Genomic DNA, 18577 nt, shown 5'->3' with positions numbered 1-18577 from the left:
TGGGAAGCCTTCCCCACAGTGACCAAGTAAGTGGTAGACATAACATTTCAGGCCCTACCCTGCACCTCCTGAAGGCAATGGCAAAACCTCAGTGGAAGCGGGGAAGCAGTAAGGATCAATCCTTACTGTTCCAAGTGCTGTTTTACCCCCTCCTGATTAGCAAGTGCAATAAATTCTCTATCTCCTGCACTAATAAAAGTGGTGGGTGTGGATTATTACTACAAAAAAAAAGAGAAGTAAAAATATTTTTAGTAGATCATTATGGTCTCTATTCATGGAACACTCATCTTTTCTTGTTAAAGCTTCTGTATGCCCCTCTCTTTGCTCAATAAAGAACTAAAATATGTGCTTACCTCTAAGCATTAAATATAAATTTCAGTCTTCAGCCAGACTGAGATCTAAAAAGAAAAGCAGGAGCAGCAGTTTGTATTATCTAAAAGGAAATACTGTTGCCCAGACAAGGGATTAGAAGGTGCTAATGATTGTCTAAATTTGGTGTGAGGGCAAATTTATTAAAAAGCAGTCAACACACTCAGGATGAGATTTTTCTAAAGCTGCCTACAGGATTTACATTTCTAGTCTCATTAATTTTCATATGCACTGGGCATGCAGTCAGCCTCAAAGCTTTGAAACAAGTTCAAATTCATAGAGCACAAACAATCTTATCACTGCACTTTCAATAAAGATGAAATCAAGTCAAATTTTCTCACCTGATTTCAAACTTGAAATTTCAGGAGGAATTGTGTTAGAATTGTGGTCTGACTATGCAAAAAATGGATGCAGTCCGAAACTACAAAAGGCTAACAAATAAAAGATAAAGCACAGAGTTCATATTCATATTAACCTCAGATTCACCCAAGATTTCATCATTCTGGGGTACGTTGCTGGTAGGAATTGCAGGTGAAAATTTGACTCATGACAGTGAAATATTCTTTCCTGTTAGTTGTGGTAACCCTGGAGGTGACTTTTTAAAAACAAACAAACAAAATCCCAAACAAGCAAACATGGAGGAATGAAATTTCACTTCAACGTGTATCTACTTGAATCTTTCAATGCAGAGGCTCAGAAGGTTTACGATATACACAGTATTCGGTAATCTTATATGTAAAAACAGAGGCAAAAAGTTACTTTCAAGCTTAGCCAACATACGGTACATATTTCAGCATGACAATTCAAAAAGTTTCACACTGTTTTTGGATATATTAGCAATTATATTTTAAAAACAACAAACTGAAGACAGTGGGTTGCTTTTTCTTTTTGGATTTTGTAACAAATGAAGCTACTGTTCTTATTTACAATTTAATAAGCCTTTTTTGGTGAAGTTTATGTCCTGTCACATGTGTTGAAGACAAGGCATACCTCAGCTCTTAAATGTCAATGCAAACAAGAGCATAAAAGCAATATCGAAGTAAAATAATCTCTCTTTCTCTGCAGCTAGGACAGCCAGGTTACCATGTGTCTCTTATCAGATCTGAAATAGATATGAATGCAGTCAAAAGTTCTCTTGACTTTAGGCTTTAGGAATATCATGAACACTTATTCTTCTGCTGCTCTAGAAAGCTGTTTTCCATACAAGCTCATGACATGATGGACAAATTGATACTGCTCACAAGTCTGGATCATTCCTCCCCTGAAAAGGAAAGAAAAAAAAGGGGGAGGGAAACAGCAGCCTTATTACATGCAAGCCACATCTAGCAAATGGCAGAAATAACATGAAACTGGTGTGACACAGAAAAGGTCTGCTCCAAAGCCCCGAGGAATGGAGGAAGCAGCACCCACTGACTGCAGTCAGCTCACGGGCTGGCCTCGAGCTCCACTCGGAAAGCCTCGCCTCCCCGCGGGACAGCAATGGGCTTTACCTTCATCTTCCTCAGCAGAGGCCTCAAGCCGCCCCCATCACTGGCATTTGTGCTGTGGGGTGCCTATACCTTGAGCACTATCCTAAGCACCATCAACAAGAAACTATACACAGGCCAATGGGGCCGGGGAATGAAGAGCTGAAGCAGTTTCTCCAAGGCTGCACACATGGCCCAGGGACCAAGTGCAGCCCTGCAAAGGGCTGGGCCAGCCCAGGGGACCAGTGCTGCTGGGCCATCTCAGGCCGTGCTTTTGGCAAGGCTACCAGGGAAGCAGGAACGGCCAGCAAGACTTTGCAAAAGAGGAATGTTAAGAAAGGACAAATCAAATTTACTAATCAAAGTGGGGACAACAGTCAAGATGCCCAGCACAGAAATTTGTGCTTTGGTTTAGCTTTTGTTTCAGCACTTACTGTTCTCTTTAAAAATGCAAACCTGAAAGTAAATGCAAGCAAAGGCAGAAATGTAATTTTCTTTTCCATGTGCCGTTACCCTACACATTTATGCAAGTAGTATGTTAACAAAAACTACAATGGGAGACCAACTTGCCTATTTGGAGCAGATTTTACTAGAATTTGGATTCTGCTGCGAGCACCTCAGCGACACCATCCCTCAGTAAGGCGCTACACCACCACCTCGAGCCCGTTGCTCGCGTTCAGAGCAGCCTTCCCCCAGCTCGTGCCAGCGCCGCTGCAGAGACGCAGGCAGCGCAGCGCCAGGGAGCACTGAGCCCAGACGCGGACGCTCGGGGACGTCGGAAGCCGCGGGGGGCCGGCGCTGAACAGACTGTGTCAGTTTGAGAAGGGGCATATGTGGCCTTTTGCCTCCGAAACCCCACAGGAAATTAATGAGAAGTTGCTTCCTCTGAGCCAAAGGGAAGGCAGACAGGCAGCCCCTCCTGAGAGACTGTCCTCATCCATGCACACCAGTGTGGGTCACACAGTCACCATAGCAGTAGGGGCAGATGAAGACACGGACAACCTCCTCTGTCAGCCTCTAAGTTATTTTGTTATGGGGCTCCCTGAAATACTTTCCTCAAGACAAAGGGAAGGGCAGGGACCCACGACAAGCTCCAGTCGATAGGTGAAGTTGGGAAACACACTGCATTTTTAAGCAGCTCACAATGCAGGCTCACGGCTAGCCCGAGTCCCTCTGTGCCTCACTGAAGTCCCCTCCTGTGAGCCCATGACGTGCAGGGAACGTGCATCATACCTGGCACTTGCTCCCCCCTACAGTGTCACTGACAGCAGGGGGTTATCCTGAGGCTGTAGCAACAGAGGCGCTAGGGCGGCCATCGAGTCCCACACTGCAGAAAATGATTTCCTTTTTACGTGGCTCCCTGCCTCGTGAGGCTCCCTCCCCTTCCCACATGCATGCGTGCACATGTGTACACCATGACACACTTGCTGTCCAGGCTTTGGCACAGAGAGAGAAATCAGAGTTTCACCGTTGTTTGCCACAGAAACCTTTCAGATGTGAGTTACGCTGTGGGAAAGGGCAGCAAATGTGTCTCAGCACCATGGGAAGGATGCAGGAATGATCAGCTCCTCTCCTGAGTCACACCAGGTTATTTTAGGACCAAGCGTGGGCCACTAGTTGTGAGCCCAAAGCACAGCTTTTTGCAAGTGATTTATGATGGTGTGAAGGGAGAGAAACATTTGTCCTTTCACCCCACTCAGCAACCTGCAAGGGAGCATTGGGCTAGAGCCAGCCCCTCTACTGCTGTGCATGCAGCGAGGGACCTGCTCCGGCCCCTGCCCACTCCTGTTTCCCCAAGTGCCCGGTGACGAGTCCTCTCCACATAGTCCTCTCCTATTTTGTCTAGCCAGCTCCCACCAGCCAGGAGAGGGAAGGGAGCAGACAGGATCTTCCTTCCTGTAGTTGCTTAGTCTCATCCCCACATGCTGCTCCCAGAGTCACCCAGAGATTTTGTGGGAGTTTAGTGAGAATGACAGTGGATGGCAGCATGACTTACAAGAGACTGCAAGTCCTGCTCTTATCCCCAATTCCTTGAAGAAAATATGCTCTCCCATCGCAAGGAGGGTGTGGGACTGCTTTCCCTCCTGCGACTACGCTCTCCTTAAACAGTTCTCTGAATCTAAACAGCTTTTTCCTATCCCATCCCAACCCTGAGAAGCACATGGCAGCAAGAGGGGCCCCTGCAGACTTCCTTCCCTTCTGCGACATCCTTCACTGTGATCTCCTTTCTCCTCCCCCTGCAAATGACTCCCGGTTCATCTCTCCCTGCAAGGCTAGTATTTTTATTGGGTCTTCTCTACACAGCACTTTTGTGAGCGGGTGTCTTTGTATGGCTATTTGCCTGCATTTACTCACAGACACAAAATATTTCAGATCCAGCCAGCTTCACTGGGCCATGAAAAAGCAGCACTCCCTATGCATATTCAGGTTTTCTTATTTCTCAAGAAACCTTTCCTGGTCTGGCTTGAAATCCACAGAAATAGCCAAACCTCCAAGGCTCCTGCAGGTCCCTGTCTATCAGAGCCTCAGCAGGGCAGCAAGCATTTCATTTTCTGCCTCCTACTGAGCGTAATTGCTCCTCTGAAATCAAGTTCAGCGTGGGATTGAGGTTCCCCCTCAGAAAAATCTTTGATATGTTTTTCATGACATCTCTTCCTCCGACTACATTTATCATTATCATTACAGAGAGCACTAAGACGTGTTTTGATGGTACTTGAAACCAGTGGGAGAGGAAAAATAACATCTCTGGTGCAAAATTCATGCCTGTTTACTTCATAATCAAATTCAAGGTGGTATACTAAGAAATTCGATGGAAACCATTGAATGTCTGGAGTTCTTTGCATCTCTTTTCCAATGTTTGCAAACACTCCGGCCCTTGCATGCCCTTGCCCTCCCTGTCCCTGCAAGGCAGACAGCAGCACTCACAGCTCCAGCTAAGCAAGGCCAGGTCTCCCAGCCCCTCCTGAGAGCCGAGTGCTGATCTGCGGCTCCAAATCTGGCTGCAGCCCACCCTTTGAGCCTTGGCTTCTGGATAAAGACAGGGACAACTACAGGGCTGGCCCTTACTACACTCAAGTGCATACAGCTGTGCAGATTTTCATGTCAGCTATGGACCTAGATCAGTTGCTAGGGTTATTGTTTTTGATTTGTTGCTTTCATAAGATAAGCAAAGCTACAAGTCAGAATGGGACAACTTCCTTCCAGGAACATTTTCTTTTGGCCTCCGCATGCCTTTGTTTTTTTCCCTCTTCCTGCTTCTGTTTAAGCAAATAATAATGTTGTTATTTTTCTGGAAAGGAAACAGGCTGTCTTACCTGTCTAACCGTAGCTGGCAGGCTGTTCGCAGTATGTCAACTATGCCCTCGCTCTTTAGCTGTTTACAGCAGACACTGGTGGCAATGAAGCAGCCAGTCCTTCCAATGCCTGCGCTACGGAGGGGAAGAGAAGAGGCAGGAAAGATGTTAGATTGCTTTGCAGCATTCTTACCACATGGTAAAATTGATAAGCACCATAAAAAAAAAAAAAAAAAAAATCAATCCCCATTATCCCTTTCCTCCCTCCAACCTCTGTCAGATGTCAAAGGATGCCTGTGAATATAAAGCTGTAACCAGAAAAAAAAATCATTTCACTTGGACAACACAATTAGGTGCGAGCCACTCCCACCACCTATTGCACATAATAGAGACACACTACCTAGCTTCTGCCTGCTCTCTTATGTAACTGATTCTTTTAAAACAAACAATTAATCAGTGGTTTTATTGTGGGACTCGGTTTGAGGGCAACCCTTGCCCTTTGATTCTTGACCCTAATAGCTTCTTTGAAAGCTATTTTAGCTTCTTTGGAAGCTATTTTCTTTCATAGTTACTGTGAAAGAAATCTTGCTTAAATAATTAGGGCAAGCGCCAATATGTAGGTGTGATACCCTTTGCTGATCAGATCTGCAACCTCATAACTCCCTGATCTAGTAGGGCACACAGATTCACTATTAAAGATATTTCTTCTGCTTTCCTAAGCACTTTTTTTTTTTTTTTTTTAAACCTAACCCATTCTTTGTTTAATGACCAGAATTGATTTTGCTCTCAAAAGCAGTGCTATCAAAACTGTGAATTCTTCTTGCTATCTAATAAAGAACTAGCAGCAAAAGCTGACAGCCCTTCTCATGTGCTAAATAATTAAATGAGCATCCTCGGGAATAATTACCTGACACAACTGCAAGAAAACCTGCTTCTGTTTAAAATGCACTGAAGTCATAACACAAAAACACCAGCAACAAAGGTGCAAGCAACAATGGGTTTGGCAGAGAGCTGCTATCCACGTTCTTTGACTCCATGATTGTGTTGTTCAGGGCAACTACTTTAGCAACAGCTACAGTGGAATCATTTTAACCCATAGTACAGAAGGACCAAACCAAGGCAATTCAATGGAAATTGGGGGAATGGTCTTGCTCTGTAAGAACTCATCTCAGTCTTCAAGCAGTTGTGATGAAGGTACCCAACTGACATCAAATCTTTGGCCCTGAAACTATCTGTGCCTACTCTGCTGACTTTTTCTGACAATAACTAGCAGGTTTACAATGACATTGAAGATTTCAGAGCACTCTTTGCTGCATGCAGAAAAATCAAGACATAATTGAATATCTACAAGTTTGGGCAAAAAAAGTTTCTCATCTTTCACGTGATACCATATTTGAGTTGACCAGAGTACAAAGGAATATTTTACTAATGGAGTAAATGACCTCCCATTTTCACAGAAAGAAAGTAGCACCTTGTCCCAGATCCAACTGCAGGTGCTAAGACATAAAACCATAATCCCCCCAAGACTGCACACGAGTGGCACCTTATCCACAGAATCACAGCACCACTGCTAGCCTACCTGTAACATCAAGTTGCTATTAAGCATAACTTCATGATAAGACTGTATTTGTTTTCTTAAAGGTGTGTTATCACTGAGGGCTGTAACCACAATAACCCTGTTCTGCTGAAGGTGACTCACCTCCCATGAGAGTCAGAGGGACTACAGTGCTCAGCACAACACATGCCTTGCTGATGGTTCACTGTCCACACTACTCAGGGCTAGTCAGTTAATGAACATTAACTTAGTTAATGAGCATCATATGAACATTTTACTACCAGTCACCATGTTTGCTTTGTTAATAAGGATGTTTGAGAGCACAGGACTACCAACAGGTCACAACAGAGTTCCTCTAAAATATTCCCATTTTGACACAACACTATTTATTTTAGTGTGCTACCAGCTGACTTCTTTTACAAAACATTACACAAACCTCAGTCAAACTCTTTACAGATGTCCGCTTGAATAAAACAATTACTTTTATTAAAAAAAAAAAAAAAAAAAGTTAAGTTTGGTCTAGGTATGCTCCTGGAAGTCATACACATTTATTTACCTGCAGTGAACAATCACTGGGGCATTTTTCTCTTCCGCATCCTGCATGGCCTCTTCCACTTCCAGTACTAATTGCAACAGAGGAGGAGCTTGATCCGGTGTTTTCTGGTCTGGCCAAGACGTGTACCAGTAATGTTTCAGGTTTCTGACTTCTTCACCTTTCTGCAATCCAATTAGATAGACAGCTTAGACAAACACACAAAATTTTTAAAAGACTTCCGGTTATAAAGTAATAATGAATATATATATTTTTTGAGTCTTTACTTTCAGAATTAGATGAGTAAGCTAATGCAAAGGTGCCAGGCAGCAAGCTGCACAACAGAGATATCTGGACATCAGCACTGCATCTCTGTAAACTGCCTTAAAATAAATAAATAAAAATCACTGAAGCCCCACCAAAACTCTCTGCTCTTTTAGTGCCAAAGACGTGTGCAAAACAACTCTAGCCAGCCTCTTCTCCTCCTGACAGATTCATTCAGCAAAGCTAAAGCTCTGCTTGTGACATAATTGATTTCATAATGTTTTTGACAGACAGAGCCAGAAGCCATATCTCAGTGTTGGATAGCTAGCCAGCTAGCTAGATGACAGAGATAGAAAAATAAGTTTTCTTCTATCTCCTCTGACACACAGATTAACATCAGCTTCTTGCCACTTTTATATTTCTCTTAGACACCGTGAGAAATTCAGTGACTCTTTGGGAGGTGGGAATTGTACCTAGCTGCAGTCTGGGGCTTTTTGAGACACACAAATTCTGGTTCCCTCCTTGTCTCAGCAAGGCGATGAATAAAACAAATGTACTGTTATAATTTCTGCATGCCAAGTAGCACCGTGTGCTTCTGATTTTGTGTCCAACATGACATCCTTCTGTGCGATTTATAAAGATGCCAAATCACAAAATAGAGCTCAGTGAATCGGCCTTACCCTTCCAGGCATTACATGAGCCAGCTGGCGCTGGGTTATACAAATGTCTTCAAAAGGTCCAGGAACGCGTTAGTTCCCACAACCTTCCCTTAAACGCACGGCTGGCTGAATTCAAGACAGGAGGAAAAAAAGAGCAACTTTGGCTCTTACTGAAGAACCAGGCACAACGATTTTGCAATATTTCCTGATATCTAGACTTCTAAGTTCCTCTGACTGGAAATCTGTGGCTACCACTTCCCCTCCTTCTCTTGAACTAGAAATACTTTTGCAGGGCTTCACTGCTGTGAACTGGATCAGGAAGCAATCCACTTAAACCCCTTAAACAAAAAAACACCACTGGATTCGTTTTCAACTGGATCAGTTTACCTCTCAGGCTTTACCCCAGAGTCACACTTGTGCTGGCACAGGAGAAGACATGACACAAGGGTGGGAACAACAGGCTGGGCAAAGGCAGACTGCTCTTCACTTGGTCACTATTCCAGCTCACACTGGTTTGAATTGCTTAAAGTGCAGCCATAGGAAGCTTAAGGGTAGATCTAGCTCAGTTTAGGAAAAAAGCGCCTTACTAGTGTAGTACAGAGCCTCCCCTCAGGTTATACACGCTGGTGAGATGATGTTCTGGGTTAAGAGAGGAGCTCCAGGCTATCATAGCTAGATGAATAGGACCAGCTTCCTACAGTGAACTAGGCCAGGTACTTGCATGAACATACACAGTCACTTTTGAACATGTGACTATACATGAGACATCGAAGTTATGAATAATAGAGTCATTAAGTTGGTTTTGAAAATTAGAATCCAAGTGTTGTCTATAACACTGGGAGAAAAGCAAAAAGACAAAGGCCATCTGAAGAAAAACATGAATCATTACATAAAGTCACTCATTTGGCAGAAACAGAAAACAGACAATATTCTAATTATCAACTCCAGCTGTCTTCAGTTCTGTCCTTACTATTCCCAGTTGTATACTTCTGCTAAAGGAATCTTGACTTTGCTGATTCTGTTCACTTTATTTTGATTTTAATAAAATATTCTCTATCAGTGCTTCCTTGAGATTGAGAAGGCTTGGGAACAGGTAGGAGGAAGCAGGATTTAATTGATGGTTTGAAGCCTACCATCATGTATACTGGAGCTAAGGCTGAGACAATGAATCAGTGGCTAAACACTGGCAGGTTCTTTTGAGAAAGAAAATAAGCCTTGTCCTTGCAAAGCCTTTCTTAAGCATTTTCCAAGATCCTGGGGCTTGCCAAATCCTGTCCCTTGTGCCGAGACAAGTACGACAGTCCATCCTTTGGCACATGCAGTAGCTGGTGGGATTTTCAAACATTTCTGATCATTTTACCTCTCATTAAAGGAACAGGATTCAGTTCATGTTTTTTTTTTTTTTTTTTCCTAGCTTTCACTACCATGACTGTTGCAACCTGTATAGGCCAGAACCGCTATCCCACTATTGTTACTACATGACAAACTTAGAGTAGTTTAACACAGGTTTTATTATGGGCTGTTTATTGTGCAGCACCTGGTAAAATGCACTTCTTTCCTGGATATGATGCTGTAATACTAATATCTAAAGCTTCTCCCTTGTAATTCCCATCTGAAAACAAGTCTGGCTGTTATCTTCCTGAAAAGGAACAGAATGATCCCTCCTCCAGTGAGGGGAAAAAGTTTCCTTTCATAAAGAGAGAGAAAGGGTGTTTTCTGATAGGAAAATCTGAAAATAAAAAAATATTCAACCTAAAGCACTAGAGTTAATGCCACATTTAAGAAATGCAACATGCATTAACACTGAACGTTGTACTTAACTGTGACTTTTTAAACAACTGAGGAAACTATTTCGGTAGACATTTCATATGCTTACTAAGGAAATTCTGTTCTGTCATCATAACTAAAAAAATGATCAGTTCTGGAAGCTGGTTTCATTCCAGTAGAATTAAGCTACTATACTTGCCGCTGCACTATACTGTCTTCAGCAATCTTAAATACAGCCTATTGCAAGCCTATAACACACTTGGAAATCATCTTGACTTCTTATTTGTCAGAGAGTGCGAGCTTCTCCTTACTGCCTTTACAAAAAGCACGAGTGAGAGACTTTCCACACTCAATTCAGACTCAGGATTTCATATGCTGGCTTTCTACCTATTAGCAAATGGCTGAAGAGCCTTCAAACTGGTTGTACAGAAGAGTTTTTTTTTTTTTTTTCCCCCCCCCAACTTGGAAAGAAATTGTGTTATTACACCAAAGTTGGGCTAGATGTGGTAGGCAAGTGACTTGAAAAGGTTACGTAAATAGATGGTTCTTATTAAAATATGTAGTTGGAGACTGCAGAATCTAGTGATGGAAACAGTTGTAAATAGGACTCTGGTACTTTAGATAAGCAACTTGAGTACTTATGCTGAAATTCTGTATTCACAAGATGCCAGAATGGTTACTGGCATCTAAAACTAGGCATCTAGTTAGTTGGAAGGATACTATGCTCAGAAATGCTTGCATAGAGAATGATGTGGTATTTTTTTTTTTTTTTAAAAAAAAGGGCATCAACAGTTTGTCTTAGACTACAGCAATCCACTAAAGCATCTTCCCTGCCAACTCAGCCAAATTACTCAGAATAAAGTGTTGCCTAAATTAGAATGGTACCTATGAAAAAGGCTTCACTACAGTGAAGAGAAGTTGTGTTACCACAGTTCTGGTAAGTGACAAGCGGACCAGCAGTTCCACTGCTGACAAACCCAGCTAGGCAAGCAAAATTTTGCAGCCAGCTTTTTGCTCGTGTCTCAACTCTCCTACCTCTTGTTAGTAGCACAAAAGTCACTGCAGGTATAAAAATGCTGGCTGCATCAGTCTGACAGCATCTTAGCATCTTAATGATGCTTCTATAAAGAGAAAAATTACAGTCTAAATGTTTTGTGCAGTCTGCCCATCCTACCTACACACAGTCCCGTGGCAGTGTAAATCAGCGTAACACCTTTTCTGCGTCAGCCACCAAAGACAACGTAAGCCTTTGAACGCTGCAGAACATCACCAGAGTTTAGCAGATTACTAGTGTTGTCTTCAGTATGACTTGCAAAGACTGGTAAGAAGCCAACCCTAGGCTAACACACCATTCTAAATGACCAGTCAACACACAAGACCTGGGCACAAACGACTCACTTTTTAAAAAAAAAAAAAAAAAAAAAAAAAAAAAAAAAAAAAAAAAAAAAAAAAAAAAAAAAAACCAGTGAGTGAACTCATTGCTCTCACAACTGGCCTGGAAAGCTTCAGGTTGTACATCTGCCTGCCTGCTTATGTTAACAGACCCTTTATATGCTGGTGAATTGGGCAAACCCAAAATGACTGCAGTAATGACAAGCAATAGTTGTATCAACTGATAGTTGTACAGCGGTAAACCGTGGAGAGGATTTCTGCACAGCTCCCCATGGACAGCCCAGTTTAACTGTTTAGATTGCCAAGTTATGGTAAGTACACTTGAATGATTTACCTTTAGGGTGATGAGCCTTAAACGGTAATCATCTGCTTGTATGACTTGGTTAACTGTGATTTCTATTCCTTCGTAGGTGACCTGCTCCTCTGGCCAATATTCTGTGCATTTCTGTATGCAATATAAAATAAATCTAGTTAAGCAGGCATCAAGGGAAGCTCATTTTTACTCCTCTGAAATTGGATATAGTGCATGCACAGATGAATATGAATGAATGTTGTTTCTATAATAAGTACAAGTTACTTTCCATAAAGGAACTAAAGGCTTTTTTTTTTTCCTCTTGCACTCAGCTGTGTGATTAAAAAATGCCCAAATAAAATAACTACTAATGACTGTTTTTAAACATTCACATCCTAATTAAACTTCACGCATGGTGATGTATAGTTTTAAGGTTCACTAGGGAGACCAGTGGTGAGGTATCTATGTTTATTAATAACTTATATTTTATATTATCTTCTTATGATAATAATTATTAGTATCAAGTACATTCATTACTAATATTTCTGCAGGGTACATAAATGGGTAGGGAAACACAAAATGCATCTTTTCTATTTTTGATCTCTGACATCTTCAGAGAGCATTTGCTCTCTGAAAATAAAAACATCCTTTTCATAGGCTTTTGTACAGAAGAATGTGACTGGAGATGTTTCTGGAACTTAGATTATGTATCAAAATCTGCTTTAAATGGAGGTGAAGAATCTTTCATCAGGGCTAGGAAGCCAAAACAAAGCAACAGCTGCAACAGCTATTGGAATACTGCATTTAAACTCACCAAAACACAACCAGGGACGCAGCCAACACAGTCAGACAACTAAAGAAACTGAAGCTATGCTCCAAACCTCAGCTGTGGTACTGATACCCTAGACTTGAGGAAAGGAGGAGCCTGGAACTCTTCCCATCCTGGAAAAACAGCTGGCAAAAAGTGGTATTTTTTGTATGCAATCTCTCTGTGAACTAGGCAAGTAGGTAAGGGAAGAGACAAGTGTTTTCAACAGCAGAGTAGGGACTGGTTCATGGAAGAGGACTTTCAGAGAAAATGACACAAAGAAGGCAGGGCCTGAGATAAAGGTTCCCTTAGGATAAAGTATGAAGAAACTTTTTGTTATTATAGGTGAATAAGGATCTGCTGTTGGACAATACCTGTTAAAGAGGAAGTTTGTAAGCTTCCTGTTTAGCATGACTAGATATAACCCTGAATAAAGGCAGCAAGCTAAATCACGTACTGCTCTTCCCCAGCAAAAATAATCCCACTTCAGGAGGAAGACAAACAACAGAAGAGCGTCTTGGAAAGCACCAAGTCAATTTTTTTGTGTGTGGGAGAATCTGTGTTCTTCCATCTGCATAGTGCACCAGTTAATAACCCACTGGGAATGTGGCCCACTGTGTCTGCAAAAATTATTTACGCAGATCGCGTTTTTTCTTCCCTTCCTCTTAAGCTGCAGAATCCATTGTAAAAACCGTCAAGTGCGCTAACAACTATCAATAGCACAGACGTCGTTCTGCTTCCGAGTGGAGTAAAGCTGCCCACTCATTCCTGTGGGCTGTCTGTCAGTTCAGATTAGACATGACAGAGGGCTGAGATACAGAGCTCTTCATACTTGTATTAGCAAAGTCACTGCGCCAAAAGAAACACAAAGCCTGTTCCCAGCATAATAGCAGAACAAAGGTTTGGGGTTTCAGTCTCTATCCTCTGACTCCTGCTATTCACACATTAATATACATTATGGAAAAAAAGGAATGCGTCTAGGCAACATTTACGTGGAAGCACTTACCCTACATTTATGGCTGAGATCCCTGACATCATTTAATTTTTGACACAATAGGTATCAGGTAAGACTCAACAGCTCTGTAATGATATACAGGCTGCAGCAAGTTCCACTTACACAGTGCAACAGCACTGCAGTGCATTGCTTCCCAAGGCTGATAAGATGAATGAAATATTTTCAGTGCTCGTAAGGGCAACTCTGGATGTAAGGTTATTCTGCATCCCTGTTACACAACCCTGCCACAGAAGCTACAGCAGAAGAACTCCAACACACATAACATATTGGACGAAGTTTTCTCTGCCTTCTCTTTCTTAAAAAGGGTAAACCTTTTGAAAGTGCTCAAATGATTCAGGTATACTATCTTGTAATACCTTAACATGCCATAAACTGGCCCCTCAGACCCATGAAAAAGTTAACACTTCAGCTCTGTAATAGCAGACTTTTACCACACACAGTAGTAACAGTTAAGAGGCAGATATGAGCTGAAACATAGTACAAATCTCAGGGAGAAAACCTTCAGACCAGCAACACACTATGCTTGACATCAGCAGTATCCTAAGAGCACTGGCTGAATGAGCTGGCTGCAATAACTGATGGGTACTAATGTGCAAAGCATAGTAATTCTGTGTGTCCACCTGGTTCATGCCTTTCTCACTGAAATTCAAGCTTAAACAATTTACTTCACGTGGGGAAAGCTAAAGATTTGTGCACACGTATAAACATGGGCACTCTGCTACTAGTTAAGCTAGCATAACTCAGCACGTATGATGTGTGCCCATCTGTCAAACTTCTCCACATGAAAAAGCCTCGCCTAAGCTACCAATGGGTTCTCAGGAGTGAGCATGGACAAATACTGCTTCTGCGGCCTAGGAAATACCATTGGAAGCACTGTGCTTCACACGCTATGCTGCCAGGGCTCATGGATGCTGCAAGAGACTAACACATGCCCAAGCCACTGCCTCGCATGCTGCTCTGCCAGGGAAGGTGGCCTGAACTCTGATACCTGCCTGTGGACTGAAATTCAAACACATGGCTCTGACAGCTCTGCTATGGGGCAAGAATTTCAGCAGGGAAGTTAGTAATGAATAGTTGGAAAACAGCAAGATTTTAAACTGAAAATAGTATGTTTGGTGAATATAGGCACATTGAACCATAATAAACGCCAGAAAAGTATGGATTGTTAACTAATAAATATTCAGAATATTATTTGGAAAATATTCAGAAACCCCACTTAGTAGGAATAAGCAAGGATTGGGTGCTACCACTTTTGACACCTTCACAGAGGACTGCAGAGAGTTTCTGCAAATAGAACTGCGTTCATAGAGGCCTTACGTCAGTTGGGAGAGGAAAACTAGCCAAAATAGCAGCAGGCCAAGCCAGACAGTGAAACAGGACTTACAGCAACCTCACCAGGAAGCAGGAAAACACACACATCTCAGTCTGAAAAGTTTCACATTGGCTCTGATAACTCAGGCCATTGCACTAACTTCTTTTCACTTATTTCCACTGGCTTAGCATCTGTGCTAGAAATATCTGCTACAGTACATATAGAATACAGACTGTATGTAACACCATTACCTCATTCATCTCTTCTATATTGGTAATCATGACAATGATGGGACAACGCTCCTGCCACACCATTCTCCAGAAATCACTTACAGTATTAACTATCGGTCCCTGAGTAGCAATATATACCTTTTCCTCTCCTCCATAGCCCTGCCAACAAAACAACAAGAGATCAGTTTTAACAGGGATGCCCACCACAACCTTGAGGGTTCAGTCTTTAAATAGAGAGCTACCACTGGTTGGAATGGAGACTCCATGGCATAGGTTCTTCCCCTCTCTCTCTCTTTCTCCTGCACATATGTACACAGGAGCAGAATTTGGACTCTCACAGTTCCACCAGTGAGAGTCCCATGGCTTTGAGGTGACTCTGGCTAGGTCAAGGGCCGTATGCAGGCTTGTTTTCTAGTGCCTTAGTCAGGCCAGGTGACAACACTTCACCTCAATAAGCGCAGAAGCGTGCTTCTCTCAGGTCTGAACTTGTACAGTTGTACCTTAACACTTGGTTTTCAGTTAATATAAGCAGGAAAGAAGAGTAATCAGATCAGCTAGGATGTCTTTAAGAGTCAGTGGGTGTTGCAATTCTGTTTACGCTAACAGTGGCTGATAGAGGCCAGTCAAACACACTGGACTATTGAGGTCTTACCCTGATGTAGTTAGCATTGATGTAAGAGCTAAGGGGGTCGTCCTGATCAGCTGAGGTAAGGCACACTCTGCTGTGAGGATCTGAAACGTGTAAAGAGATAAGCTACAGTTTATCAGTTGCCCAGAGGAGTGAAGCAGAGATACAAGAATATTTTGTACAGCCAGACATTTAGTGCATACATGGACATCACAACAGATGGCAATGGCCTTGGAGAGCTCCCATGTCAAAATGTTAACACAGAAAAAAGGGAGAGGCTGGTCGGGGTCATTTTGCTCCCTCTGAAGTCTCATTCCTGTTGCAGAATCAGAGTTGCACAATTACTCTGGAGAAGCAGTAACTTTTTAGCTCTAGTAAAGTATTTCTCAGTTTGTTAGGTCATTGGACATATCTTGCCTTCTAGGACACGAGAATATTATTTGTGAAGTGGCAGCAAACAGCTTTTCCCCCAAACCATAAACATACATTCCTTACCTAAAAGTAAGATGACAATAACTTTGCCCTGTTTTGTCTTGCACTGAACTGAGATGTGCTAGTGATAAATATGATGGTTAAAGAGAAATTGAGGAATGTCAGTCTCGTGCTTTGTAAAGTTGCTGCTCTACCTGAGTTTCCCTTGTGGAGGCTGTTTATGAAAGATTATTCTTGCTTACATGAGACAACGAATGAATACATTATTCTAGCTGGGAAGCTCCATGAATTTCTCACTGAATTCAATGGGAACTGTTCCACCGATTTTAATAGGAGCTGACACAGGCCCACATTCATCCACTTTCACAAGGAACACATGTTTGTCATCATTAACAAGGAACATCCTTTTGGCAGAAGCTTCGTCAAAAAGCAGCAGCATATTGCCAGGAGAATATAAAAAACAAATCACAAAACTTCTTCATAAAAAATTCAACCTGTTCAGAAACCAGAACAAAATAAAAGTAGTATGATACTGTGCAAAGCACAGAGGACCAAGTACACAGCAGTTTGTTGTATTATGAACACAGGCTCAGCATGAAATGCTGCCCTCAGACAGAACCAACTGACATTATCTATAACATGATAACATAATCACAATCTGCACAGCAAAGTTATTAAAATTACCATTTTAAAGCACGAAGTACTGAAACTAAGTACTGAGGTTCTCTGAAACACCCTTCCCTCCTATTCACCTTTGCTATTCACCTCACTGCTAGTGGATTGCGAGAGAAGACCCTCAGCGGGGCAGTAATTCTGAAAGCTTCTCTCTCACACACAAAGTCACATAAAAGCAACAGTAGCTGCCAGATACCTTTTTGAATGTCACTAGACTTGGTTCAGGCCCCTTTCAATGAGTACCTTTTGCCAAGGTTCTATATAGAGTCACCCATTAAGTCTGTTGGAGTCTGAATAATGATTATGTGATTTTCCCTACTCATAACAATGTTGAAATGTTTGGCCTAACTTGGAATGGAGTAAAGGCAACAGAACTGCGTAGAAATTAGTCTGCCTTGACACTTCTCTTGGAGAAAAAAAAAAAAAAAAAATCAAGGAAACTGATACACAACATCCTCCAACATGTTCTCACACACCTCTAGAACTCCACAGAGCGTATTTTCCCATTATGTTCAAAAAAAATGCTTCTTAATATGCTAAGGAAAAGTTACCATTTCTTAATCATATTCTGTAGGACTCTTCTCTGGAAGGAGAGGATTGTCTGCAAATATTAAACTTCACATTCATGAAATGCTCAAATTAACCCCCTCAGCATGACATTTTTCCAGGAAGATCCTTCTGCCACCAAAAATAACCATTCTAAGCCATTTCACTACCACCATCATCAGGGAATCTGCAAAAAGAATTTACTACAGGAAAAAAATAAGTTAGATGAGCTAGAAGCTGTTAACATGTCTCTAACAATTAACACTAGATTTGCAAGTAACTGATCATTATGTTAAGTGACTGTTTATCTTTCAATGATAACTGCCTAGATTACTTCTGGAGATGTAGCTGGTAGGAGAATTTTAGTTATTTCTAAAATCCCAAGTGATAGAGTTGAGGTTTGACACTAGTTGGATAATCCAACACTTGCTGTCCCCAAAATAAAAAGGGGATCACAGCTGTGAGAGCCTGCCCTGTTGCAGTGTGTTCAGCAGCTCCTGCCATTATTACTTACTGCATCCAGACCTTAGAGAAATGCTAGGTAGATATACAGAGCAGCACAGGATCCACTGGATCAGCTTGGAAACCAGAAAACCACAGGATGCCCAAAACCAAAAAACATCCTTTTCTCCTTCATCTTGCCTTCAGTCCCTGTCTGACTTAGTCCATGGATAATTTATTAGGATCTTCAGCTTCAGGGCACAGAAGGGACTATTCTTGGAGACGGGTGAACTAACGAGGAAGCCCTCTCCGTTCCTCAGTAACATCACAACAACACTGCAACATAACACTGCACAAACTGCCAGATTCAGAATTCATCCAGGGGAGAGAAAAAAAAAAAAAAAAACAGTGCATACAGGGCTTGGAATAAGATAGTTAATCCTCAGAATCAAGCAGGGTACAAGATAGTTATTTTAATCTTGAGAGGTCAAAGCAATAGCAATGGCTGCCACCTCATATCTGTAAGGCTGAGATGGAGTTTGCAGCAAGTAATTAACCTGGTGAGTGATTATTCCTAAAAGTATATGGCAATGAACCATATGCTTTCACAACTCAGTTTACATCACAGGAAGTGGGTGTTAAGAACAACAGCAATTTTGATGTTTCTGTTTAAAGATCCAATTTGGGATATTTGAAATTGATCAATTCTCAAGGTAGGCCCTAGATGTCAACTTCAGAACATTCAAGTCACTTTAGGATAAAGCCCTCTAGACATTTGCAATCATTAGCACCTGAAATCACTAACTACTTCTGAAGTCATTGCTCAGGAGAACAACACTACTAGAATTTAGCTCTTCTGAATGAATTTATCACAGAAAATACTAGGTAACAGGAATAAACA

At 41.9% G+C, this 18577-nt stretch overlaps 1 protein-coding gene across 6 annotated transcripts in view; it reads right to left on the bottom strand.

Annotated features, from left to right (window-relative positions):
• Positions 1-1030: 1030 nt before the first annotated feature.
• The window catches only part of PTPN5 (protein tyrosine phosphatase non-receptor type 5), a 67103-nt gene continuing 49556 nt past the window's right edge, over positions 1031-18577 (bottom strand). For 5 of the 6 annotated variants that reach the window (XM_088525852.1, XM_088525853.1, XM_088525856.1 and 2 more), the window contains 6 exons: positions 15607-15686; positions 14976-15113; positions 11632-11742; positions 7240-7400; positions 5150-5263; positions 1031-1630 (listed from right to left, as the gene is read on the bottom strand). In XM_088525852.1, the coding sequence (XP_088381978.1) occupies positions 1537-1630; positions 5150-5263; positions 7240-7400; positions 11632-11742; positions 14976-15113; positions 15607-15686 (698 nt within the window). In that variant the 3' untranslated portion in view covers positions 1031-1536. The remainder of the gene's footprint in view (positions 1631-5149; positions 5264-7239; positions 7401-11631; positions 11743-14975; positions 15114-15606; positions 15687-18577) is intronic. The other variant, XM_088525857.1, reaches the window with a different exon arrangement.

The sequence above is a fragment of the Tinamus guttatus genome, unplaced genomic scaffold, assembly GCF_059628265.1.
Source record: "Tinamus guttatus ecotype Peru unplaced genomic scaffold, ASM5962826v1 Tinamus_guttatus_pri_ptg000240l, whole genome shotgun sequence".
In the NCBI taxonomy this organism is placed as follows: Eukaryota; Metazoa; Chordata; class Aves; order Tinamiformes; family Tinamidae; genus Tinamus; species Tinamus guttatus.
Note: the sequence above shows the minus strand (reverse complement) of the source record. Positions and strands in the feature narration are given on the sequence as shown.